The sequence below is a fragment of the Pteronotus mesoamericanus genome, unplaced genomic scaffold, assembly GCF_021234165.1.
Source record: "Pteronotus mesoamericanus isolate MK-2021 breed Mesoamerican mustached bat unplaced genomic scaffold, CSHL_Meso_final scaffold_232, whole genome shotgun sequence".
NCBI classification, from domain to species: Eukaryota; Metazoa; Chordata; class Mammalia; order Chiroptera; family Mormoopidae; genus Pteronotus; species Pteronotus mesoamericanus.
In genome coordinates this window covers 23,537,411-23,564,525 of record NW_026555311.1, presented here as the reverse complement: position 1 = coordinate 23,564,525, position 27,115 = coordinate 23,537,411, and the positions used below count along the sequence as shown (strand labels likewise).

Here is a 27,115-nt window from a genome sequence, read left to right as displayed (position 1 = left end):
TGACCTTTGACCTTTTGGTTTGCAGGATGAAGCCAACCCACTGAGTCACACCAGTCAGGACTTTGGGGGGTGTGGGTAAATCTTTTATTTTTTTATCCTCAGCAGAGGTCACATAAAATTTTTTCACTCCTTTCAGAGACAGGGAGGGAGAGAGAAATATTGATGCAAAGGAGACGCATCAATTGCTTGCCATGGCGCATTTGATACATGGGCTAGATATGTATACTTAAATGCTGATTGATTTCAAACCTCATATTTGACACATGAAAATAGAATCTATTTTTTTTCTGCTTCTCAGTTCTTGCCTCCCTTCCTACCATGACTCTTCCTTGGCTATTCCCACAGTTCTTGTGATATCATCTTTAAATTGGGATTATGTATATAAACCAGTTATTTCTAGAATGCAATAAAGAGTAAAAAGCATTTATTTAAGCAAAGGAGATGCAGCCTGGAAGACAGAGATTCGGGTAGCAACTTAAATTGTGTTCCACTGAGACAAAGGGAAGGCCATCTTGTATAAAGTTTCTGACTAACCTCCCAATTTTGTGCAAATGAGACCTCCAAACTGTGAGGTGCTGATTGGTCAGTATAGAGGTTAAGGAGAATACAATTTATATAGTTCTGATTGGATGGTGTAGGTCTCAATCTAGTGGTATAAAGAGGAAATCAGGGTTTCCCTCCAGCAGGTGACTAGGGGTAAACAAACATTATATTGTGAGAAGCAGAGAGTTCAGTGTGAAGGTCTTCCCACATACAGAGTAGGTGAGGAAAGCCTGTTAGCAAATGATCCCCAGACTCTTACCCATAAAATATGGGCCCTCAATTGACCATGGGGAGTAATGGTTCACATCAAATGAATCTGTTTTGGGGAACCACATGTCTTCGTGAAAGATCTGGATTCTGTGAAACTTCTGCTCTTCTGGAGCATAAGGGAATTGTGTTAATCTTGTCCCCAGTGTTTCTAAAGGTGTCCAGTGTGATGGAAACTTCAAAAGTTGTAATCATTTTCATAGATTAATTTAGCTGGCAGGGGCATTTGACAACTTTCTTTATGTCACTGAGAGTTTATATGCCAGCCAACAGTGCCCCATCCTCAGGATACACCATTCCTTAAAACTTTTCTGTTCAGTCGATCTATTAGATTCTCAGAGCAAGTGATTGCAGACCTGACCTGATTTGAACATCTTTGTGAAGAATCTGATCTCAAAACGATCTGGTTCAAATGCCAGGTTACAGAAATTCTCCCACTAAGAAAGCCATTCCTTTGGGTTTAAAGTAGTGCTTGCACAGCATTGTGCTTCTGTGTTTCAAATCGAAGGGTTGAGGAGGAGGATCAGCTGCCACAATTAGTCACCTTTGTGAGAATGTTTTCTTCAAAAGATTTTTTGTGGATCGGACAAGGACCAGGGGAACTCTGAAAGCACTTTGACCTCACTTTCAAGAGAAGCAAGCTCTGAAATTCAGTGCCAAGAAGGGCAAATTTCTATATCCATTTGTGGGTTTTAGGCCACATGGTGTTTGTCAGATTAGATTCAACATGTCCTGCTCAGTGACTTCTTTTCATGCTCTACCAGCCGCCACCCTCCAGTCTTCCCCAAGACCTCCCTGCTTCTTCAGTAGAATTCTCCTCTTCTACCCCCCAACCCTGCAGGAGGGCCAAGGCAGCCCCACCGCTGACTGAGACCTCATTCCTGTGTCTCCCACCACGTAGTCCCGTGTTTCCGCTCCGCGCTTCTTCCAGTCTTCGCGAGGCAAGTGAAACAGAAGACTGCTGCACTGTGGAATAAAACGCTGAAAAACTCACCCTCACTTGTTACCCTTTAGCTTCCCCTCGCCACCCCTCCATTCCCAAGGCTTGTGGTCACCTCTACAGAAATAAGACCCGGAGCCAAGAACCTTAAAAAAACAACCACTGATCAGCCCAGCTTGCTTCTCTGGCAGTGAAAAGCAATCCTATTCCCGCGCCAACGCCCTGTGTCCTGCAGTCAGATCTTGGCCGACTAACGCCCGCGCTCTTGTCCCCATGGTGGGCCCACTGGTCCTGGAACCTCCGGCCACCCCGCTTCCCTCCCGGCCCGGCCTCTCCCCGCCTCCAGCCCTTGGTCCTCGCCACCCCGCCCTCAGCCCCGCAGTGGCCGCCATTGGTGGCGCCCCGCCCCAGAAGGGTGCCCATTGGCCAGGTGGGAAGTCATTTATCCAGCTCATTCCGCCACCCGCAGGCTAGCAGGGAAACTTCCTTATTATTGTGACGCCGAAAACGGAGAAACCCCAAGCCGGGCCAGAGGGGCTGTCACAGTCGGAATCCCGGGCGGTGGTTCGGCGCCCGCTAAGGTTTGTGGGGCGGGGACCGGGGTTCTGGGGAGGAGGGCACTGCCGCGCTGCAACCGCGCCGCTACCGTGTTCCCCAGGACGCGACTGTCAGCGCGCGGCTCCAGGGGGGATGGCAGCTGCGGCTCCAGGGTGCTTCCCACGACTTGGGGCCCGGCGGCCGGGGAGGTTGGGGTTGGGCGTCTGCAGTGCCCTAGCGTTCCAGTGGTTCGCCCTCCGAGGACGAGTCCCCGCGCCCAGGAAGGCCGGAAGCAGCTTTAAAACTGAGAGCGCCCCCCACCCCAACTCCACTGTTCGCAGTCCAGGAGGAATTGCGATGCGGAAAGTAAAAAAGAAGATCCTCCCCTTCCTCCTCGCCTGTCCCTATTTAAATTACGGGGTTCGGGAGACACCTTGGCTGTGAGGGTCACCGACGCTCCTCGGGAAATGGGAACTGGCGAGGCCTCCACCTTTGGGGGAACCCCGGCGGCCGCAAGGAGCTTGCGTTGAGGATTCAGGGCTCAGCGTCGGGTGACAGTGCCTGTGGGTCCGTGGTGCCCGGCACCACCCACCTCGCAGAGGCCGTGCAGGCCGGTCTCGCTTGAGTCTGCCTCCTGGGCGGAGCTGGGGCGAGGGTGTGTGTGTGTGGACACGTGCGCGCGAGTGTGTGTGTGCGCGCCAGCGCGCGCGCCCGTGGACACGTAAGTATGCGGACTGGCGCGGGATTGCCAGGAGCTGGGATGTTTGGGGGTAGGTGGCACTTTGGCCCATTTGTAAATACGTGGAATGGGCAAACCAGGACAACTGACAGAGAAGAGCGTGTGTAATCCTGAAACAGTTGAGTCAGGGAGTGCGGTAGAGACAGTACCTAAAGCCACTGTGCATTGATTCTGGGTGTATGCACCTTGGGCCTCCGGGAATATGTACTATTTGAACTTTGCTTTTAGTAGCTCACTGTTTCTGGCTGTTTTCTGATTGCATGTTACTTTAGCTTTTAAAGCAGCCCTAATAGGAAGTACCTTAAATTCAGAGCGAAGCTTTCCAGGTTTTGCTTACATTCGTTATGCATGGAATGCTTTAGGAAAGACGATTCAAGAGCTCTTGCATTTTTGTGTGTCTTCTGGCTCTTTCCACAAGTAGGAACCTATTTCTAGAAGCTTTCATTTGGTGATTTGATAACATCAACTGAGCTGATTTTTAACTCCAGGCTGAGGAGAAAGAAAAGTGAAATAAAATGAGGATTAACAGCCCTTTTAAGTGATGTGACTAGATAGAGAGGCAGATTACTGTTCCGCTTTCTTTTTGTACTTTACCCTGGTGGAAGGGAATGGCATTATAAGTCAGAAATGGAAAATAGATGACAGCCAGTAGTGGGAGCGGGGTGGGGGTGGGGGGAGTTAGGAGGTGGAGGGACTGAGCAAAAAGGAAAAAGGACTTGTGGACATGGACAACAGTGTGGTGATTGCTGGGGAAGGAGAGCATAAGGGGACTACATACTAATGGGAGAAATATAATAAAGATTAAGTTTAAAAAATCAGGTGAGATAGAAAAAAAAGAGGAGTAATACATATTTAAGCCGCCTTTAATGCAAAATGGCTTAATTACACATCATTGTTTGACCATATTGAGCTAGGAACCTTCTGGAGAAAGTGTTCGGAAATCAAGGAGAAAGGTTTGAAATCTCTTGGGAAAAATCCTTTTGGCATGAAAGAAGAGAAACAATTGAATAACATGCAGTTTTACTTGTTCAGTATGCAGTTGGAATTTTATTGTTTAAAAAAAAAAACCAGAATCTAAAATCTTCCAAATGGTGTGATTAGAACCATTGGTGATGGCATTTCATTCTGAGTAACAGATGTAAATTTCTTAAGATTTGCATAATAATTAATTTTTTTAAATACATAAAGTCACATCCCTATTGAGATACAAGATAGTTTTGCAGTAGTCTCAGAAATAAAAGTAGTATTCTTCAAAGTGAATGGGATTTTCTGCATAAGATAGAAATAAAGTCATGATGATAATATCTTAAAATCATGTAGGACTTTTTCTTTTGAGAGACGGAAGGTGCCTCTCAGTTTCATCTTGTTTTGTATGAAAGAGGATGTGGTATTAGAAGGAAGGAAAGATACAAGAAAGTCTTCAAAACCAGTTGTGGCAAAATAAGCTATAATGTGTATGGTACATGGAAAGCATGGAGGAAAACAGACAAAACTGAATTATTTTTTAAAAAGTTTCTCTTTTAACCTAAATGGGAGATTTAAAAATAATTTCATTTTTACTTTTGTATCTAAACAAATGCAGGAATTTTTAAAAGAGCTATCAGTGTCTCTAGTTCACTTTAAGCGGTGACATCCTCATAGTTGGTTAGAGGTTCTTGTTGGTATTTAACTGAACTCCAGTCTTGAAATAAAATATTTGGGGAACATTCACGCTTGCCTAATTTAAAGATATTCTTATTTTTAGAAGTTTACATCTCATTTTGTTTTCAAAAACATGAAGTTATTTATAGAGTTCTGTACTAACATTAATTATTATTTCTTTAACTTGCAGACCTGCAACGTGAGGGGGAACCATTTTGGCTTGTAGTCCAAATGCCAAGCGTGTGACCTGTGGTGAGTTACTTAATTTCTCTGAATTTCAGTTTCCTTATCTTGTACATGGAGATAATTTCTAACTTACAGAATTGATAAGAGGATTCAACATGATGATCTATATAAAGAACTCAGGTTAGTACAGCTGCTTACAGAGGGACCTTAACAAACCTTCACGACCTTCCTTTACTGTGATGTAGTGGAGAGATCCAGGTGAGCACCTGAGGCAGGAGACCTAGTCTCTCCTTTAACCACTTCTCAGAGGACCAAGGTTACGTGGCCTCAGAAGGCCTCAGCTGCCATTAAAATGAGGTTAGGAATGTAAGTCTCTTGCCTAGAGTTTAGATTAAGTGGATTTTGAAAGTCTCTTTCATAAGGCCATCTTTTTGATGTTATAACCCTGCCCCTCTTAGACATTTTATACATTTAGAAATAGAACTTGCTGGAATCAGGGCTATGTGCTTCTGTGTGTAAACTAGTTTTAGTATAAGTCAGAGTGGACGTGGAGAAAAGTCTGGCTGACTCTGTTGAGATTGCTTTACTCACCCTTCCCAGCTCTAGCTAACATAGGTTCTAGTTACCTATAAGTTGGAATCCTGACTTTGCCACTTAGTTTCCAATTTCAGCTACTTATTTACATGTTCTTGGACCAGTGGCCTAACCTTGCTAAGCCTCAAGGTTATTGCAAAGGCAATTTAAATGATCTATGTAATGTTTTTTAGCACAGACTCAGATGCACAGCAGGCAATTATAGTAGGTATTACTTATTTTTTATTCAGTAACTATTGATTGAGCTCCTACTATGTGCCAGACACTATTCTAGTCTCTAGGGATAGAGAAATGAACAAAGGAAGCTCAGTCCTTTCTTCATGGAGCTTGCATTCCTCACTTCTAGCCTTGAGAGACACCACTATTTAATGACAGCTTCAATTGTAAAAGGCATTCTTCTTCCAGATTTGCTAAAATGTGGTGAGGGGAGAGTACATTTTAGAGTGGAGGAAATAATTTTTTTGTTACTACATATGGAATGTTTATATTTAACATTGCCTGGAAAACAAAACTGTTGACAAATTTAGATTGTGGAAGTTCTGGTTTTCTCAGACACAAGTCCAGTTCATTAGGCACTTAGTAAGCATCAGCTGTGTTCCTACACTATGCTGATAACTGGAGATACAAAGATGAGTAAAACCTGGTCCCCTCCATGGAGAAACTCCCAGTCTGAGCATGCACGGCAGATTGGATGAGATGCAAGAAGCAGTGATCCTATGCTTTTCATTTTCTTTCAAAGTGAAACATTTATAAACATAAAATAATATATGTAATATATGCGCTAAGAAAGACCCATAAAAAGAGAAGCAGAACATCGGCTATGCTATTGAAGCTCCCTCTGTGCTCCTTCCAGATTGTCCCCTCTGTCTCTACCACCCCCCGTAATCATTACCTTTTGTTTTGTTTTGATAATTTTTTTTGCTTTTTTTTGTATTTTTACTGTCACTAATATTTCTTATCACCAAATACTTGTTATACTTGTGTTTGGACTTTGTAAGAATGTATCATACTCTGAACTTTTCCCCCCTCAATGTTGTTTTAAAGATTTAGCTACACAGATGCTTCTAGATAGAATTCATTTGTTTTTTTCTGTTGTACAATATTCTACATTATGCATATGCTACAGTTTATTCATTTTATTATGGATAGACATTTGGGTTGTTTTTGTCTAATGTCTTTCAAACAGTCCTGAAATGAATATTCTTTTTTTTTTTCTTTTGGAAAGATTTGTTTTTATCATGCGTTCTATCCAGTATTGCCCAAATTGATCAGGACATTGAATGCAATCTTTATCAGAATGTCAAATGTCGTTTTTACAGAAATGGGCAGCTTGATCCTAAAACTCATGTGGAAATGCAAGGGTTCTCAAATAGTCAAAATAATCTTGAAAAAGAGTAACAAAGTTGGAGAGTTACATTTTCTGAATTCAAAACCTACTATAAGGCTACTATGGTTTGGTATGGGCGTAAAGATAGACCTATAGGTCACTGGAAGAAAATTTTAAGTCCAGGAATAAACCCTTTTACATCCATTGTCAATTGATTTAAAAATATTTTTTTATTTTATTTTTTATTTTTCAAATACATTCGTCTCCATTTTCCCGTCTCCATTTTCTCCTGCCCCACACCCCCCCACCTCCCACCCTCAATCCTTCCCCACTTTGCCTTTGTCCATGGGCCCTTTATACGTGTTCCTTGATTTGATCTTCCCCTTTTTTTCCCCGTTACCCACCTCCCTCCTTCCCTCTCACTGCTGTTGGTTTCAATGTTGCTGGTTATATTTTTCTTGCTTGTTTGTTTTTGTTGATTAGGTTCCACTCATAGATGAGATCATATAGTATTTGACTTTAACCACCTGGCTTATTTCGCTTAGCATAATGCTCTCCGGTTCCATCTACGCTGTCGTGAATGGTAGTAGCTCTTTCTTTTTTTTTTTTGTTGCGTAGTAGTCCATTGTGTAAATGTACCACAGTTTTTTGATTCACTCGTTTATTAATGGGCACTTAGGTTGTTTCCAGCTCTTGGCTATTGTAAATTGTGCTGCTATGAACGCCGGGGTGTGTAAGGTTCTTCTGAATTGGTGTTTCAGGATTCTTAGGGTATAGTCCCAGCTGTGGAAATGCTGGGTCAAAAGGCAGTTCCATTTTTAGCTTCTTGAGGAAATTCCAAACTGTTTTCCACAGTGGCTGCACCAGTCTGCATTCCCACCAACAGCGTAGTAGGGTTCCCTTTTCTCCACAACCTCACCAGCACTTGTTTGTTGATTTGTCTATGATGGCCATTCTGACCTGTGTGAAGTGGTATCTCTTTGTTCTTTTAATTTGCATTTCTTTGAAGGGTAGTGTCGCTGAGCATCCTTTCATATGTCTCTGGACCCTGTGTATGTCCTCCTTGGAGAAGTGTGTGTTCAGGTCCTTTGCCCATTTTTTAATTGGATTGTTTGTCTTCCTGGAGTGGAGTCATGTGAGTTCTTTATATATTTTGGAGATCAAACCCTTGTCCGAGGTGTCATTGGCAAAGGTATTTTCCCACATGGTTGGCTCCCTTTTCATTTTGCTGATGTTTTCTTTAGCCGTGCAGAAGCTTCTTATTTTGATGAAATCCCATTTGTTTATTCTTTCCTTTATGTCCATTGTTCTTGGGGACATACTGGTGAAAATATTGCTGCATGGAATACCTGAGAGTTTCCTGCCTATGTTCTCCTCTAGGACTTTTATGGTGTCGTGACTTATATTTAAGTCTTTTATCCATCTTGAGTTTATTTTAGTGTATGGTGTAAGTTGGTGGTTGAATTTCAATGTTTTGCATGTAGCCCTCCAGCTCTCCCAACACCATTTGTGGAAGAGGCTATTTTTACTCCATTTTAGGCTTCTGCCCCCTTTGTTGATTTTTACTCTGTTTTAGGCTTCTGCCCCCTTTGTTGAATATTAATTGTCCATAGAGACATGGGTTTATATCTGGGTCTCTGTTCTGTTCCACTGATCTATGTGTCTGTTCTTATGCCAGTACCAGACTGTTTTGATTACAGTGGCCTTGTAATATAGTTTGACGTCAGGCTTTGAGATCCCTCCTACATTGCTCTTCTTTGTCAAAATTTCTGCAGCTCTTTGGGGTCGTTTATGGTTCCATATACATTTTTTAACTCTTTGTTCTCTATCTGTGAAGCATGTCATTGGTATTTGGATAGGGATGGTATTGAATCTATAAATCGCTTTGGGTAGTATGGGCATTTTGACGATGTTAATTCTTCCAGCCATGAACATGGTATATGCTTCCATTTATTTGTGTCTTCCTTATTTCTTTCTTCAGTGTTGTATAGTTTTCTGCACACCAGTTTTTTACCTCCTTATTTAAGTTTATTCCTAGGTACTTTATTTTTCTTGTTGCTATAGCAAAGGGGATTTTTTCCCTGATTTCTGGTTCTGATACTGAAATGAATATTCTTCTACATATGTCCTGGGGCATATACTCTTGAGTTTCTTACTGCATTGTACAGTAAGATAGCCACTAGCCATATGTGACTACTTACACTAAAATTAATTAAGATTAGATAAAATTAAAATTTCACTTCAGCAGCTGCATTGGCCACATTCCAAGTGCTCAGGAGCCACATGTAAGTAGTGGCTACCATGTAAGACAGTGCACATAGGTAACATTTTCATCATTACAGAAATTTTTCATTTTCCAGGTTTTACACATCTTTGTAGCTCCAGTTCTCAGCCTAGTGCAGCATTATAGATGCTTGATAAGTTAGACAGTGCTGGTCATATGCCTAGGAGTGATATAACTCTGCTATGAGGTATATACGTGTTTTCCTCTTCACTAGACAATGCCCCCTTTTCCCCAAAGGGGTTGATACCAATTTGTACTCCCACCAGCTATGTGGAAAAGTCCTGGTCGCTCTATATCCTTGACTTGGCACTGTCAGACTTCTCAGTTCTTGCCAGTCTGTGTCCAGTGTCCTTTGAAGGTGGTCTGCTCAGCTTATGCAGACAGTGGAGTTTCATGAGGCCTAGCTCCAGGTAGCAAAGAAGATGCTACCTGCACAGGGATCATTAGGGGAGGGGTTGGAATGTTTCCTAGGTGCGCTACAAGGGTCAGAGGACTAAAGTTCTGCTCAAGTGAAGGAGAGAGAGAAAAAAGTGAGCTATGGATTCCCATTGTTGAAACTTCTTCCCCTTCTGTGCCATTTCTGCATATGGTAGTAACATTTTTGACAATAAAACGTATCATTAAAATGAATTTTCTTTGTGACTGGAGTTACTTCTGTGTAGAGTTTTGGTTCCAAATTTATTTAACGCTTGGTCTTGGGGAGTGCCTGCTGGGGACTGAAGCCGTGGATATTGCCCCTTTCTTTTGTTGAAAGAGACCCTTCTTTCCCCATACACCCTATTATGAATGAGATTAAAAGCCCTGCCTGAGTGTTATTTAGGGTTCAGTGACTTTAAAACAAAGGAATGAGAATCAGTTGTTAGGCCATTGTGTGTAGTCTGATTCATAAGACAAAATTTAGGAATTGCAGCTTGTCTTTTGCACTCATCACTAGGACTGATAAAGGGAGATTTATCTACCCTCTTGCTCTCTCCAGAATTTAAAAGAAAAAAACATGCAAAACCCCCCCAAAAACCTGTCCTAGCAACCTTGAATCCCCTTCATGAAAGTTATGGCAGATGGTGGTAGTGCTGTTTGCTGTAGTGCATATTTGGCGGAACATAGCTAGTGCCAACTGCAGAAGAAAAGAGTCACACGCCACCCAACAGCCTCTTTCGGGAACCATCCCGCTTGCTGAGGTCTCAGAAAATAGCACTGGAAGTAAGAGTAACAGTGACTGTAGCGGCTGACATTTACTGGTACTTGTACCATGTGCCAGGTAGCATGTTAAGCTCCCTTTCTAGGCATTGTGTCATTAGTCCTCACAATCCTGTCACTCTTTCCCCCACTTTTAGACAGGAAGTAGGTTTAGAGTGGTTAAAGGTTTTCCCCAGGGTTTCACACCTAGCATTTTGTTAATTCAGGGCTTGAACTTTTGTTCTTTTGACCCTTAAATCCTACTAAGATTATCCTGAATCTTCTACCAAAAATAGATGAGGAGAAGGACTAAGAAAAGTACTAGGTGTGAGATCGAGGGGACAGAACATCTGTCTTTCTTCCTGTTGTTTTGTGATGGGGAAAGAAGAGGCAGGAAATGGAAGGGATGGGATTGAGTTGACCTGCGACAGCTAAGGTGCCTGGTGTCAGTGCTGAGCCACAGTGTAGTCCTTTACTCTTCTGTAGCACCTTTCATGATAAAAGATTCTGCTTCTCTAGAAACAAGGGAGAGACAGTGAATAAAAAAAAAAAAAAAGTGGGTGGGAGGACCCAGGATATCAAATGCCAGCTGATGAAGAACGTCTCTGAAACTGGATCTTTAAATTCACAGACACCATTAGCTACTAAATATGGAGGTTACACCAGAGTGTACTTTTAAGTGAAAGCTGGTTCTCTTCAATGCACTGAATTTCTATCCTGAAACGTAGGTGATTTTTGTGCTTTCTGCTGTAGTTTTGGCAAAATATCTTGATGACCTAGGCCAGATTTTCTGTTAGGGTTAATAATTCATTCATAGAACAGCTTATTTGTGGTTGCCGTTTAGTCACTTCTCTTAGTAATTTTTATTTGACTGCTTGAAGATTCCATTACTATGCCTCAGGTAGGAAGGATTTTGAACAATAGTCCTATTTGTATTTTTTAATAAGTAGTTTCTGTTAGTCAGTTAATGATGAGACTATATACTTGAGGTTGCTTACTCAGGCTTGTACTTGTCCAAAGCATTCTGAGTGTAGCTGACCCTCAAGGACTGACTCATGCTAAACAAACTTATAAGATGCTGATAGATCCAGGATGCTGAATTAATAATGAAAAGTAAAAATGCCAAGAAGCCTGGGATGCCTTGACCAACTGGTCATGGTGTTCTTTCCCCATAGAATGATCTGCCTTGGAAAACAAGTTATATAAGGTTGCTTATTAATCATGGAATCTAAGCAAAGCAAGTAGCTGGGTGAATTTAATAATGACTTATTGTAGTACTTCAGCTCAATACTTGGGGACCATTTTAAAAAGTAAAACTACCAACAAAAAATATAAAAATGTGAAAAACATGACACTAGATTGCAAAAAGACCACTTTTGAGAGTTGCAACAAGAAGGGAGAGCATCATTTTCTTCAGCTTCACCTGGGAATGTGTGCATAGGGTGACTCATACTTTTCATCTCTTTGCACGTGTCTGGGAATGATTGCAAAAATGCTCCAAGCATTGATTTTGGGGATACAAATAAATTTAGTAGGCAAATTCACAAGTATGGGGTCACAAATAATGAAGAACAAATGTACTTAGAAAGAATGAAGGTGGTGGTGCTGCTATCAGGCAAGAGAGGATCCAAGGCTCAATTAGCATCATTGGGACTCTTTCTGTCTCTTCTCTTTGAACCTCTCTGGCTGGTAGTTTTGTCATGTCTTACAGGTATCCTCCATGTGGCAAGGAAGGTAACTTGGAGTAACATCATGTAGTCTTTAGAAGCAAAACACATTGTTTTATCAGAGCTCCGTGGAACTTAATGGGTCTGGACTCTGGCTCAGTTAGAACTGTAAACCTATTCCGGCACCAGCCACAATGGCTCTCATTGGTTTGGCCCAAGTCATGCTTGCCCTTGTGCAGCAGAGAGTAGACTTTGTTGATTTCGTTACAACAAGGCACTTGGGGAGACATATTAGACAGACAAAAAAGCAATAGATAACACCCTTGAGTAACTTTTTGTTTATTTATTTTATTTTTAATTAAATTTATTAGGGTGACATTGGTTAATAAAATTATATGTTTCAGGGATATAGTTCTATAATACATCATCTGTATATTGTACTCTGTGTTCACTACCCCAAGTCAAGTCTCCTATTTTTAAAAACTAACCTTTATTCTTCAGAAAGGTTGCTGCCACATTGAGTTCCAATGTTCTGTTACATTAAGTGCGTATCAGTCATGGCCTCTCCCCCTTCCCGCTTCCTTTTTATTGATGAGTAGTATTCCATTGTATAAATATACTGCAGCCTGTGTATCATGCTTGTTGATGGACATTTTTGTTTAGTATGAATAAAGCTGCTGTGAGCATTGTTTATAGATTTTTGTGTAGACATAAAATCACCACTTCTTGATACCATGTTTTTAGACATACTGTACTTGAATGGTTAAGGGGATGGCTTAATGCTACAGCTGCCTAATCTCATCCATTATCTCTTACTTGTGCCTAGTTTCATTCTTTGAGAGCAATTTTATTTTCAAGTTTCCAGGACATCCTGTATTGTATATGGGCTATAATTTAGTCATTCTGCAAGCGCAAGTGTGTGTGTGTGTGTGTGTTCTCGTAGGTGACATGTATTGGGTTGGCTGAAAAGTCCGTTTAGTTTTTTCTGTAAAATAAAAGACATTTTCCATTTTCATCAGTAACTATTGATTTGGATGTTTTGAGTGTGTTGGCTATCTCCTGCTATTGGCTTCTAGTGGGTGGAGGGGTGCTGCTAAACATCTTCCAATGCACAAGATAGCCCCACAGCAAAGAATTACTTGGCCAAAATGTCAGTAGTACCAAGAAACTTCGCAAACCACTTTGACATGTTCAGTCAGTCACAGCACCTTCTCCATATACTGCACAAATTTTTTTTGTTTCAGTTGTGTTTTTTCCTTTCTTGAAATAAAAAGCATAATATGCCAAAAATATTGCATATGTCCTTCTATCTTCAATATTTAAATGGCTGCATGAAAATTCACCATTTTTGATTTTTTTTTCTTTTAACGCATGCTGATATGACAGCTGTCACGACACAGTCTAACAAAATTGTTTTGAATGGAGTTAAAGACAACTAAGCACTACTAGAGCCGTCATATGGAAAAAATGTAACAGATTTTTTTGCCAACCCAATAAATCTACTTGGGTGGCATTGTAGCCCACTGGGGGAGCGTGGACATGGACATCAGACCTAGATTTATAGCCTGGCTCTCACTCCTCTGGCTATGTAACTTTAGGCCTACTTCCTAGCCTCTCTTAGCCTTGCTTAATCTGAAAATGAGGCTAAAAACAGTGCTTATGGAACAGGGTTGGTGTGAAGATGAAGTGAGATAATGATATAAAATGCTTATTGGCACAGTCACTGATATATAGTAAGCACTATGATGTTGCTTATATAACTCTTGATAGGGGAGTTAAGACAAAGTCATGAAACATTAAAAACTAGGAAGACAGTGTGGATACAGCAATTTAGCAAATTGGGAAAATAAAATTACGAAAAGATGATACGATTTTGCTGGTCTTTTAAAATGTATATATCTTCCCCAACACCCTCCCCTCACCTCATTTTCATTTTACTCTTCATCCCTTTGCAGTGAACTTAAAGAATAACATTGAAGCTTAATTTTCTTTCCCTCTCCCCCTCCCCCTCCCCCACCTCCTGCTCCTCCTGCTCCTCCTCCTCCTCCTAGTTCTAGAGTCTAGACAGGGAATAAAAAAATTTAAGCATGAGTTTCTAGTTAAGACAGCAAATTGAGATGTAGTTTTATATTTTATTTTATTTTGTTTTTTAAAAAATGCATTTCCTGAAAGGATTCAAAGAGTAAATCAGATAGCATTACCATAAGGGGTTAAATAATGTTCCATTGTATGGCAGCACCACATTTTGCTTATCCAGTCATCAGTTGATGAAGATTTTGGTTATTTCTGCTTTTAGGTAGTATGAATAGTACTACTATGATAATTTGGGTACAAGTCTTTTTATGGATGTATGTTGCAGTTCTCTTTTTTTCCTATTTAAATTGACTTATTTTTAAAAGATTTTATGTACTTATTTTTAGAGAGAGGGGAAGGGAGAGGGAGAGAGAAAGGGAGAGAAACATCAATGTGCCAGAGAAACATCGATTGGCTGTCTCTCCCATGCCCCTAGTTGGGTGCCTGGCCTGCAACCCAGGCATGTGCCCTGCCTGGGAATCAAACTGGCACTTCTCAATTTGCAATACAATGCCCATCCCACTGAGCCACACCAGTCAGGGCTCTATTTAAAGTTTCTGAAAATTTTTTTTCAATTATAGTTGACATACAATATTATGTTAGTTTCAGGGGTACAGTATAGTAATTAGACATTTATATAACTTACAAAGTGGTAACCCCATTAAGTTTAATATCTGCCTGGCACCATATGTAGTTATTAAAATATTATTGACTGTATTCCCTATGCTGTATATCCCTGTGGCTATTTTTATAACGGGAAATTTGTACATCTTAATCCCTTTCACCCTTTTTGCCCAACTCCCCAGTACCTGTCCCATCTGAGGACCATCAATTTATTTTCTGTGTCTATGAGTTTGTTTCTGTTTTGTTTGTTTTTTAGATTTCACATATAAGTGAAATCATATGGTATTTATCAGTTTGCAGTTCTCTTGGATATATACCTAGCAGTGAAATTACTGGATAATATGATAACCCTACGTTTAGCTTTTTTAGGAACTGCCAGACTGTTTTCCCAAGCACCTGTGCTATTTAACATCCCCACCAGTAATGTCGGAGGTCTCCACTTACTTCACATCCTCATCAACACTTGTTATTTTCCATCCTTTTTGATTATACCCACCCTAGTCAGTGTGAACTGACAGAGATATCAAATTTTGTTTTTGTTTGTATGAAAGGGAAGCATGAATTTTATATATTTATTTTATGAATTTTATATATTTTATATTTTATAGTAGTGAAACTTTGGGCTAGAGTTAACAGTAATCTGTCAGCCAAAAGTTGATTAAATACCTGCTAGATCGAAGAGGTATATGTTATACCGTAGTCTCTGTTTAAGGCAATTAAAATCTGGCTGAGCGCTGGCTGGTGTGGCTCAGTGGATTGAGTGCTAGCCTGCTAACCGAAAAGTTGCTGGTTTGATTCCCAATCAGAGCACATGCCTGGGTTATGGGCCAGATCCCCAGTTGGGGGCACACCAGAGGCAACTGATCAATGTTTCTTTCCCTCTCTTTCTGCCTCCCCTCTCCTTTTCTAAAAAATAAATAAAATCTTAAAAAAAAAATCTGGCTGAGGAATTAAGTATAAGATACAGAGAAAGTTTTTAATCAGGGCAGTTTAGTGAATGTATCAGAGGGATGCAGGTTGACTGTGGCTGAAATGATATCCAGAAGCTCTTGGGCAGGAAATGAAGCTGGACTCAGATACAGAAGGATGTGTAAGAGGCAATGGGAGAGAAATAACCCTTCCCCCCACCCCCATTTCTCACTTTTATTTTGAGTGGTGAATTACTATCCAAGGTAACAATAGGCTACTGAATGGATTCAAAATATTTTTTTAATTAAATAAGTAGAAAACTCAAAGAGTTCAAACAAGAAAGGACAAGGTGGAGTCATGAGGGTAATTTCAAAATTGTTATTAGCACATGGTTTGCAAAGATTATTTTAAGAAGTCACCTGTACTCAGAGTTCCTCATCAGTGATCTGAAAACCCCATTCTGTGTTCACAATTCATTTACACATACAAAATTTGTTGAGAGATGTTTTTAAGACTCTTACTAAAACACAAAAATAGCCTTAGTATTATAATATAACTACTTTCAACAATGTTAATATATATTTGAGATGAATGGTATCTGAAGAATATTAAGGGGTTATTTTTAAGTAACTGATTATTTATTACTCAATGTGATTTTCTCTGACCTATTTTTTAAAACCTTTTATTACAAAATTCTTTTCTAGGCTACATGATTCCCTGAAGGATAAGAACAATGTTATGTTGGGGATATTGGTCTCTGGGCCAACCTGGTATCAGCACTAACCTGCAAGGGATTGTGGCCGAGCCTCAGGTGTGTGGATTTATATCGGACAGAAGCGTCAAGGAAGTGGCCTGTGGAGGAAACCACTCCGTGTTCCTGCTGGAGGATGGGGAGGTTTACACATGTGGTTTGAACACCAAGGGACAGCTGGGCCATGAGAGGGAAGGAAACAAGCCAGGTGAGTGCCCCTTGTCTGCCTTGATCACTGGTGAAAAAGGCTGAGGCACGGGCGTGTGCTCTTGGAAGATTCCTCAGCAAATGTTTCTCTTTCAGGCAGGCTCTTTGAACAGTGCAGGATCCCCTTCTGTTTGGGACTTTTGTGTCTAATTCAAGCCTTTTGATGGAAAACCAGGCTTTTCCTTTTTCACCTTATTAGATAACATATGTCTTATCAGTTACCAGGGGAGGGAGGTTGACTAGTTAGAGAAATAGATTTTTCTTCCGTAATTGCATGCTAAGACATTGCAGTTGTTTTGTGAATAAGTAATCCTCATACAATCAATATCAGAAGAATTTCCCCTTAATTTTTCCCCCTAAAGGCCTATTCATTCATTCATTTCTGCAGCATGCTCTTGTGAAGCATTTTGGGTTAAGTACTGTGCTTGGTGTTGTGAGTAGAAAGTGAATGAGATAGTAATGCCTTGATGCCAGGGAACCCATGTGGAAGGAGGGGTGAGGTTAAGTTGAAGAACATGCTTGGGGATTAAGGGAGGGGGATTTATTCTGTCTTTGGGGGCTGAGTAGGAAGCGTGAGTAGGACTTCAGTAAGTGAGTATGTATGATTATGAATCTGGTAGGAACACCAAGCATATGGCACATACCTGAGTGTACCCAAAGATGAAAAAAAAAGGTACGGATATGATTGTGCAGTCCTTGTTCAGGGCATGTTGAATAGTGTGGTGAAACTATTCTAGTTGATGGATGGCAGCAAGAGAAGAGAAGCTGGAAAGGTAGGAGGGTAATTAGATTCCTTCAGTTTTAAAGTCTTTCATTGTTGATAACAGGTGCTGTATTTAAAGTTCATTGGTTTAAGTTCTTTTTCCTTCCATGATTTTTGTCTAATGGATCTGTTTGACCTTCAGTATATGTATATATTGTGCATGTCTGTCTATGAGGTACTTTCTTAGTCCTGGGAGTAGCCTGCACAGCTACTTTTGGAGTAGAGGTGATGATATTTAAGTGAGTCATCTTTTGGTGGGAAATGATAAGGTAGGGTCCTAAACTGTGACCCTGATGTATTTGTCATACTAGCATGGGCATATGCCATTTTTTCTTTTTTTACTTGATGTTTTTATTTAATCCAAATCAAATCAAGATGCTGAAGCTTCATTAAGAGCAATCTTGCTGCCTTTTTTCCTAGATGATTTTACTCTTCTGTGTTTATTCAGGCAAGTCATTTTGGTGTCAGGGTGAGCTAACTTTTTCTGTGACACCGTCTCCCTCTTTTCTCCTCTTTATTCCCTCCCGTAGAAAGTGGCTGCATTCCTTAGTTCTCCTGCACAAGTGTCAGTGTTACCTTATCATCAGTTGACCTTTAAGTTTAAGTTGACCTTTAGATAAAGGGCCGCAGGCTGGTCTTAAGTAGAATTGTGAAGTACGTGAAGTATGATTTGTGGGCTTTTTCCCCATTCTTTGCCTCCAGACTCTCTCAAGGGAACCATCCCTGATATTTCTCACTGGGCCTGCTCACCTGCAGCAGTCCCCCATGTTCTAATCAGTGGTTTCTGGACTCTTGGACTCATGGGAGTTCAAGGACATGGTTTGTAGCATGGCCCATATGTACACCGTTATATGTACAATGCACCTGATACTTTAGGTTCTCAAATGCCATCATGTTCACTAAAATAAAAGTTCAGTGAACAGTGCCACCAATTCATAAATTGAGTTAGTAAATCCTATTCATTAGCTTTTACCAATTAATATACTATAAAAATATACATTATGGAGGTGGCAGGAAGGTTTTTTACTTTTAAAAATGATTTTCGTATTAGAAGAGATTAAAAACCAAGGCAGTCTTTACTCTCCGTCTCTTAAAACTCGCTCATGTCTTACATTAAGCCCCTCTTCTTGCTCTGTGTCTCAAGGAGAGAGCCAGTGTCTAACAGCTAATGCTTACAGAGGGGTCAGTGGCAGGCCACGGCCCAATATCATGCTTTGTTCACGGAGGAAGGTATGCATTCCACCAGGACATAGAGAACCTTTCGGCCTACTTTCACACCGGTGATCCTTGCCTTCACCCTGGCCAGCCTCTGAAGGGAGTCATTTGGGGACCAGGAAAAGATCTTTACGTTGCTCCTGAAGACACAACATGGTTAGAATGAACTCTGGAGTCAGACAAACCTAGTGGAGGTATTACCACTCTGATTTGGTATTTCAGAGCCTCAAAATCCCACCCCCCCTTTTATCCCCCTCACCCAAGGACATTATTTTTTCATTGATTTTAGAGAGAGAGGAAGGGGAAGAGAGACAGAAATATCACTATGAGAGAGAAACATTGATTGGTTACTGCCTGTATTTGCCCCAACCAGGGACCAAACCCACAACCCAGGTATGTGCCCTGACCAGGAAACAAACCCAGGACATTTTGGTGTATGGGGTGATGTTCCATCCAACTCAGCTACACCTGCCAGGGCTCAATTCCCTTTCCTGTAAAAGGAGGAGGCTCCCTTTTCTAGTGTAGCTCTTCAAGTAGGTTCAAATGATAAAGGAGATTCCACAAAGCTACCCGGAGCCTGTGAAGGTTGCCCTGCTGTCTGTATTCTCCATGACTATACCTTCTGTCAGGCAGCGTCCCAGCAGAGCTGTCACTCAGGATGCTTCATTGTACACCATTACCTTTGAACCTGGGGTGAGAAGATTCAACTTGAGGTGGCAGGTAAGAAAGGAAACCAAATGCTTGTCATCCTGTAATGACAAAGATCTGTGGAAGGCACCATGGTGAACACATCTGAGTGCAATCGGACATTCTGCCAGTGGAACCTCCTGACAGAGTTCCACAGGTGGCTCGTTGGCCTCTGGGAGTGAGGTGCAGCCACTCAGCTTCTGCCTCCCTGTAGCCAAGGCTGAGTGATTGTAAGAGACTTGAACTAGAGGTGTGCCAAGAAGGCTTTCAGAGTCAACCACGGAATCCAGCTGATGCTTATAATTTAAATTTGGTATAAATAAGGTTCTAGTATAAATTACAGTAGATTCCAGAAGTATCTGTTGTTGATTAAGCTTGTCTGTTCGTTATAAACTCCATACCCACTGTGGAATAGTGCCTCTTTGAATGCAAAGACTTTGTGGGTGGGCACCTCCGTCTCTTAACTTTTTCATTGGTAGGTATGTTCTAAATCTGGGTTCCATTTGGGTTTATTTTTAATGAGTGGGAAAAGAGTACGAGTCTGTTTTCTATATGTGCTTATTGAGAGCTGTGGCCTGGAGAGCTTCTAGACATGGAGGGAAGTCAGTCACAGACAGACCCTGTTTCAGGTAGCCTGTGCTGGCCCTGGCCCACAGGAATGCTGCCCCAGGTAACCCCTGTGGTATTTGTGAGGAAACTTGGCAGAAGGCCATCTCCCCAGAGAGCATGTTTCTGAAGACAATGGGCACGTCTGAGATTTCAAATTGACATCATTGGCCAGACCAAAGGAATTTGTAGTAGGAAGGACTAAAAAGAGTGAGGCAAAGGAAAGGTGGAATGTGGTGGTATAGATGATGTACCAGCACAAAATTCTTTTTGAACATGTGCCTTCAGTCTGTCCTGCCAATTATCACATATCAGTTTATACTGATGTTTTACTTTGTCTCTAGCTGCCACAGTTGTGAGGTACATGAATTCCTTTTCTTTGGAGGCATCCTGTACCTGTGATGGAGTAGTAATACAAAGCACTCCACAGTGCTTTTACAGATTTCTTTCTTTCATCCTTGAGAATATCTAATAGTTTCCAAATCGCTTTTGTTGCTCGTGAGGCTACTGTTTTCCTTGGACTCTCATTTCTCCCCTTAGTACTACCCTTACATGACCAACTTCCCTGTGTGGTGGAGAGAGGACATTTCAAGGACACACATCCAATACTGAAGAAACTCCTGGTTATGCAGACCCATATATTTTTCCATTGTGTTAGGCAGCCTAGGATTCTAACTTAGGTGTGTCCATGACTCATTTATTTGTGCTTCGGCCAAGGACAGAGACGCCTGTGATTTCCAGAAACATTTTTCATGGGCAGAATGCCAAAGCCCTGTCTAAACTCAACATCCAGCTTTTTAAAAAAGTGTTAGATTGTAATTGTTTTGTGTATTTTTCTCCCATATGACTTTTCTCTCCATCATTCTCCCTTACATTGTGAAATCAACCTTATCCACCTCCTCCCCCTCCCCTTGATCAGGGATAGTTTCAGTGGTTAGGATATTTTAGGATTATTCCTAATTTCCTCATGTTTTTGGTCATGAATTCATCTCATAATTTCCAAAGATATACAGTTACAGAGCGGCATTATAGGAAAATTTGTATGCCCTCCCTTTTTTAATAAAGCGCACAAACAAAACATGAATTTTTTTCTAAATGATGACTTTTTGTAAGTGTTTACTCTATAACTGAACATAAAGCAAATCTTAAAATATTTTATTAAACTAAAGTAGGAACTGGTTGTCCATTCAGAAAAATTGGAAGATTTTTACCTCAGCTTACTCTGTTTCTCTTATTCTCGCCCAGCCACATTGTCAGCGCTACTCTTCAGCTAAATGGACAGTTTTCTTTCCCAATATTTACTCTGATTTTCCATTTTAGGATTAGCATAAACTAATCCTTGTATTTTTAGGGCTGTCTGAATTATAAACTTCCTCTACACTTTCTTTCTATATTCAGTAGACAAAAACTGTGTTAGGTACAATTATTTAGTTTAAAGTAATTTGACTATATTAAAAATTCTTAAAAGTCTGCATAGAAATCCCAGGAAGCCTTTTCATAGCAAACCCCATGGGTAACAATTTATAAGCAGCTGTAACATTTCTGGGCAACCCTGTTGGACTTATATCTATGATTGGTTCCTTTTTCTTTCTCCTGAGTTAGTTTCTCTCTTGCAGGTAATTTAATCCAATTCTCATTTACATTTTGTATTCAGTCTTAGCATTTCCATAATTCCTATCACCATATGTAACAGCCCTGCTGTTTGATAATTGCGGTTTATAAAGTGGAACATCTCAAAAGCCTCAATTCCCAGAGCTGTGGTTGCTGCTAAGCCTGGTAGAAGTAACACTTTGAACTAGCTTATCAGTTTGCTCTCCTGCATATGAAGGACTCAATAACTCCAATATGTTAATCAACTTTTACTGAAAAGCAAACTGGCTGAGCTGAAAGGAAATAGAAGAAATTCTATAATGACTTCCTGTTATTGAAGTGCATGTTTCCAGGGGCATAACTCTGATACCAAAGGCAGAAGGTGCCATAGGAAGTGTTCAGATCTCAACACTACACTTTTTAGGGCCCCCATCCCTTCCTCATTAGGAGTGGCAGGTGGTCTGGGAGGCTGTACACACTCTCTGATGATGATGATGATGATAGTAGTAGTGATCAAACCCGGTGAGATGTGTTGACTTTTTTGGTAGCTGAGTGGACAGCTTTCTGGTCCAGAGGGCTAGAGATCAGGAGCAAATGTCATTTAATAGTTTTATTTTCTGGTGTGTTTTATCAAAAGTTATAAGTAATTCTTTCCATTTTACTCAGCCTATTTTCTTTAAAGGTATTGGAATGTTTTAGGAAATATATACTTAATAACGGATACCTTTAATGTGAGATATTATTTGTAATTTTAAAAAATTTCCAATATTTTAAGTAATTAATACAGTGGTTTGTATGGTGGTACATTTGTTAATTATAAAAGTGGTTAACTACATATACATATTATAAGCTTTCTTCATCGTGATGTGCTTCGCATTTTTATGCTAATTAATCCTCATGATAGTCCTGTAAAGTAGGTCAATATTATTATCCCAGCTATATATAAAGGAGAAAAGGAATGGGAATTGATTTGAGTTTTGCTTGGGTGCTAACAGATAGTTTGATTTTAATAATCCTTGAATTATGTCCACAGGCATCTTTTTAACCTCAGGCTGCTCAGGGAAGCTCAACAGAGTTTTATTCTCAATCTGTTTTTCTTATTTAACACCCAGTACTTATAAAAGAAACCAAAGAGAAGACTGTATTCTTTAATTTACTGGTAAAATACCAAATATTATCAAGGTGCTTTGATGAAAGGTAGAGGACACAATCCCCTTTTCATTTTTAAAGGCATCAGATGAGACTGCTGGTCGAGATGGCGGCATGGGTAAATGCCATACTTGCATCCTTCCACAACCACATCAGAACTGCAACTAAACTGCGGAACAACCATCATTACTAACCACTGAAATGCAGCTGACTGGAAAGCCTACAAATAAGGATTTAAGGAATAAGTCACATTGAGGCTGGTAGAGAGGGTGGGGTCATGAGACAGGCTGCTCACCCACGTGTGCTGGATGAAAATTAGCGAGGGATACCCCGGCTGTGGAGGTTCCCCCGAGGACTGTGTGTTCTAGCCCTCTGCCAAGCCCCTCAGCTCATGGTTCCATTGCCAGGAAGAGAGGCCCTCATAACTTCTGGCTTTAAAAAGCCAGGGGGAATTGTGGCTGAAGGACAGGGAGGGTGGTTCCACATCTCCTAGGTTTGGGGAGGGACCCAGCATCCTTGATGGTTCTGGTGTAAAGAAGAAGTGGGAGATGGTTAATGGGTAAGCAACACATTATGTCTTCCCCAGGACTGATTTCATATTGTGTGCAAATTTGGGTCTTTGACACCTTAAAGTGGAATCATGGAGTCCTCTTTTTGTTCCATATTATGATCTTTATTTTCTTCTATGAATTCAGCGCCTTCATATCTGCTTTTAGAGCAAAACTAATGGCTGTCATGTTCTATATGAGCTTGGGAGGTGGCTTTGATTGGGTAAACAAAGATCAGAGTGACGCGTATTTAAAAAGTTGCTGAATTTTAAGAATGGAGAATAAAGGATTGCCTTGCATGGCAAAAATGTCCATTTATCAGACTTCACACAGCTAAGAATGGATTTGGTGTCATGCAGCAGAACTCCGAAGGGAGCTGCAATAGACTCAACAGCTTTAGTTCAGTAAACTTTATTATTAGTTTTACCGATTGTTATTTTTTAAAAGATTTTATTTTCAGAGAGAAGGGATGGGAAGAAGAAAGAGAGGGAGAGAAACAGCAATGTGTAAGAGAACCATTGATCCATTGCCACTTGCCTCTCTCATGCTCCCTCCTGGGGGACCTGGCCCACAACCCAGGCATGTGTCCTGACTGGGAATCGACCAGGAGCTGGTTGGTTTGTAGGCCTACCTGCAGGCCACTGAGTCACACAAGCCAGGGCAGTTTACCCACTTTTTGAAAGAGTGCAAAAATCATGAGCATTGTCTGAGAACACTGTCTTTAACAAGTGGTATCACCTGAGCCATGAGTCAGTCAGTCATTATTAGTGGTCCTCCCCTTGCCCCTCCCCTTTTGCTGTCAAACTGTTTGTTAAAGTCATGAAACAAAACAGATTTTAAAGTATACACCCTTTATGATACCTCTCATCCCTTACTGCTATACCTTTCCCCAGCAATAAGTACATTTCCAGGAGAGTGTGAGTATCTGTTTGTTAACATGATTGATACAGACTCCTTTCAGTGATAGGAGACTTAATTTTTTGCAGACTGTGTGGGTGTGGGTTATATATAACTCAAGGGCAATAGTGGATGGACAGGAGTGGAATTTTGTAGTGGGCCAATTCTCTAGTCCACTGATGTAGTTGTAAGGTTTTTCTGGGCTCCATTTAAAGCCTGCTTATATCCCCCAAGGTAAAACCACTATGCTGTTTTTTTGGATGCCAGAATCAGCTTGCTGTACTGAAAGTTTTATTTTGTCCCTTGTGATGTTTTTCTCCTTTGCTACTCTGTCAGCTATTGAAATGGTAACATTTGCAGTGGAGTCAGAGACTCTCAAGGGGAATATGATTCACCTCATTAAAATCTGAGAGTGTCCGAGAACTTTCCATGAGGTCTAGTCACAGTGGAATCTAAGCCTGTTAACTTTTGGGGGGCATTAATTGTTCATACTGCCAGGAAGAGAGTTGTAAGGCTCTTTGTTCCCTCTTTTCAAAGTAAAATTAATGAGATCTTTAGAAGAGTCCTTAATAATTTAAAAAACTAGCTTCCCACTGTTCAGATAGGTTAGTGGTCAATTTGCATTCTTTATTACATGAAAGAAATCTTTCATTTATTGATTTGAAATTGGCCTGGTGCTATATGAATAGTACTGATCATGTTTAAATAGATTGTGCTGATTGAGGTAGCAAGTTCTACCTTCTGTCTACAGTACTCAGAGGCTCTTTGGGCACAAAGTCAAAATAGGGAGCGCAGGAATAGGGTGGGGACCGTTATGCCCTTAGGCAGCAAGTCCCCCGGTTTTGACCAAAGAGGTGGAGTCAACGCTGGTCTCCTCCAGGCCCAGCTGGAAACAAGAATGTTGGAAACTAGGAGAGAAAGGAAAGAGGGAAAATGGTGATAGTAGTCATGCTGAGCTCACCATGGGGCACACATGACATGCCCTTTCCCGTTCATACGAAGGAAAGAAGCCTGCAGTAATTATGGAGTGTTGTTCTTTACTATGAGGTGGCATATGATAGGGATACCTCAAGCCAGCTAGTCATGGTTGAGAGGTTGAAGTTTTCTGTGCTGTCTTTATGAGTGTTAGACCATGCTTAACCATCTTTCTGCTCTTTATTCTTCATGGAGAGTAGCTTTTGAAGCAGAAAAGCTTTGGTGAATGCCTTTGGTAATTACAATGTAATGACATGAGTGGTGAACAGTATAGTCTCGTTATTTCATGCTCTCCCATTGGTCACCGAGGGTATAATTCAGATGGACTTTACTTTAAAAGTAAAGAGCTGCTTTTTATATTTCTAAACTGACAAAATGTGATTAAGAGTGGGAAGGAGTGCTTGCCGGCTGGCTCACTTGGTCATTCCGTAGACCAGAAGATGGCGGGTTAGATCCCCTGGTTAGAGTATGTACCTAGGTCATGGGTTTGATCCCTGGTTGGGGCATGTTTGGGAGGCAACTGATAGATGTTTCTCCCTCATGTCGTTATTTCTCTTTCTCTCTAAAATCAATAAAACATATCCGTGGGTGAGGATTAAAAAAAAAAAAAAAGTGAGAAGGGGTGGGACAGTGCCCAGAGAGCAATGAGCCGTTTTTTTCTTTTTCCCTTTTTCCCCCTCTTCCCCTCTTCCCATGTTCCCCTGTTCCCCTCTTCCCAACCTTTCTCCGTCACTCTCTTCCTGTCTCTCCTTCCCCTCCCCATCTCTTTCACTTATGGATATCACCAGATATAGGTTGAATGGGGGAAGGGTGCTAGTACATTTCACCCAGGGCCACTATATCTACAGAATTTCTTTTCCTTATCATTTTATGAGCTTAAGAAAAAAAGCAAATCTCACTGCCGTTCCCTTAGTTAAATCACTTTATGAATTACCATTTAACTGCCTTGATTTAGATATTGTGGTTCAGGAAACCACTGTTTCCATTTTGTCCAGTTTCAATGAGCCATTCACTCCGGCTGTATTTCAGCCAAACATAACTATCTGGAGAATGTCTTAGGACAGATCATTGAGTGTTCAGCCAGGAGAGCTTTAGGCTGCAGTGCATGTGGATGAAACCAACTGGTGAAAGCTCTGTAATAGGAAAGACTGGAGGGAGCCAAAGACTTCAAGATAAATGAATCCTTTCTGTTTTAGTTTAGGAGGCTACTCTCTGTCCCTTGTTTTGGACTAGCCATCATGGCAAGGCCCACAAGTCAAGAAGAAGGCCCACAAGTTGAGAAGAAGCCACATTTATGTCTTCTTTCACTTTTTCTGTTCTCCTTCCCTTATTGCATTCTTGACTCTGAATTTTTTTCTTTGTGATTTGCATATTTATATAAAGTACTAGGGCACTTTGACTTTTCTTAAGCTTTTATGCAGAATTTATTTTTGGTCAAGATTGCATGGCTGCCCAGGTGAGTCATGCGTATGCTAATGGGGCATTTCAGTGGGAGAGGATTATTTACTTAATAAATGGAGTCCATATAATTGATTATACACTTGCAAATAGACCTAGACTCTCTAGCTCACTCCATCATCAAAAGTAATTTATAAATGTATGAAAGACATAAGTGTAAAAAGTAGAACTACAAAAATAATAGGAAAAATAGGTGAATATGTTTAAGAACCTTGAATAGACACTTCTCCAAAGAGGACATACAGATGGCTGGTAGACATATGAAAAGATGCTCTACATCACTAATCATCAGAGAAATGCAAATTAAAACCGTAATGAGATACCATCTCACACCTGTCAGAATGGCTGTCATCAATAAATCAACAAACAACAAGTGCTGGCGAGGATGTGGAGAAAGGGGAACCCTTTTGCACTGTTGGTGGGAATGCAGGTTGGTGCAGCCTGGAGATACCTCAGAAAATTAAAAATGGGACTGCCTTTTGACCCAGCGATCCCACTTCTGGGGATATATCCAAAGGAACCCAAAACACTAATTTGAAAGAATGTAAAACACCCTGTGTTCACTGCAACATTATTTACAATCACAAAGTTACTGAAGCAGCCCAAGTGTCCATCAGTAGATGAGTGGATTAAACAAATATGGGACATTTACACAATGAAATATTACTCAGCTGTAGAAAAGAAGAAAAGTTCACCCTTTGTAACCACATAGATGGACCTGGAGAACATTATGTGAATGTTCTCATAACTCTCTGGAGAGCT

The 27,115-nt window shown here is 40.8% G+C and overlaps 1 protein-coding gene across 2 annotated transcripts in view; it reads left to right on the top strand.

The window, feature by feature from the left end:
- The first annotated feature begins 2,228 nt into the window (after positions 1-2,228).
- HERC3 (HECT and RLD domain containing E3 ubiquitin protein ligase 3) overlaps positions 2,229-27,115 on the top strand; it is a 107,008-nt gene continuing 82,121 nt past the window's right edge. Inside the window, exons 1-3 of one of the 2 annotated variants that reach the window (XM_054591746.1) lie at positions 2,229-2,331; positions 4,858-4,919; positions 16,212-16,466. In XM_054591746.1, coding sequence (XP_054447721.1) covers positions 16,241-16,466 — 226 coding nt within the window. In that variant the 5' untranslated portion in view covers positions 2,229-2,331; positions 4,858-4,919; positions 16,212-16,240. Of the gene's footprint in view, positions 2,332-2,813; positions 3,009-4,857; positions 4,920-16,211; positions 16,467-27,115 lie in introns of those variants that run through there. The other variant, XM_054591747.1, reaches the window with a different exon arrangement.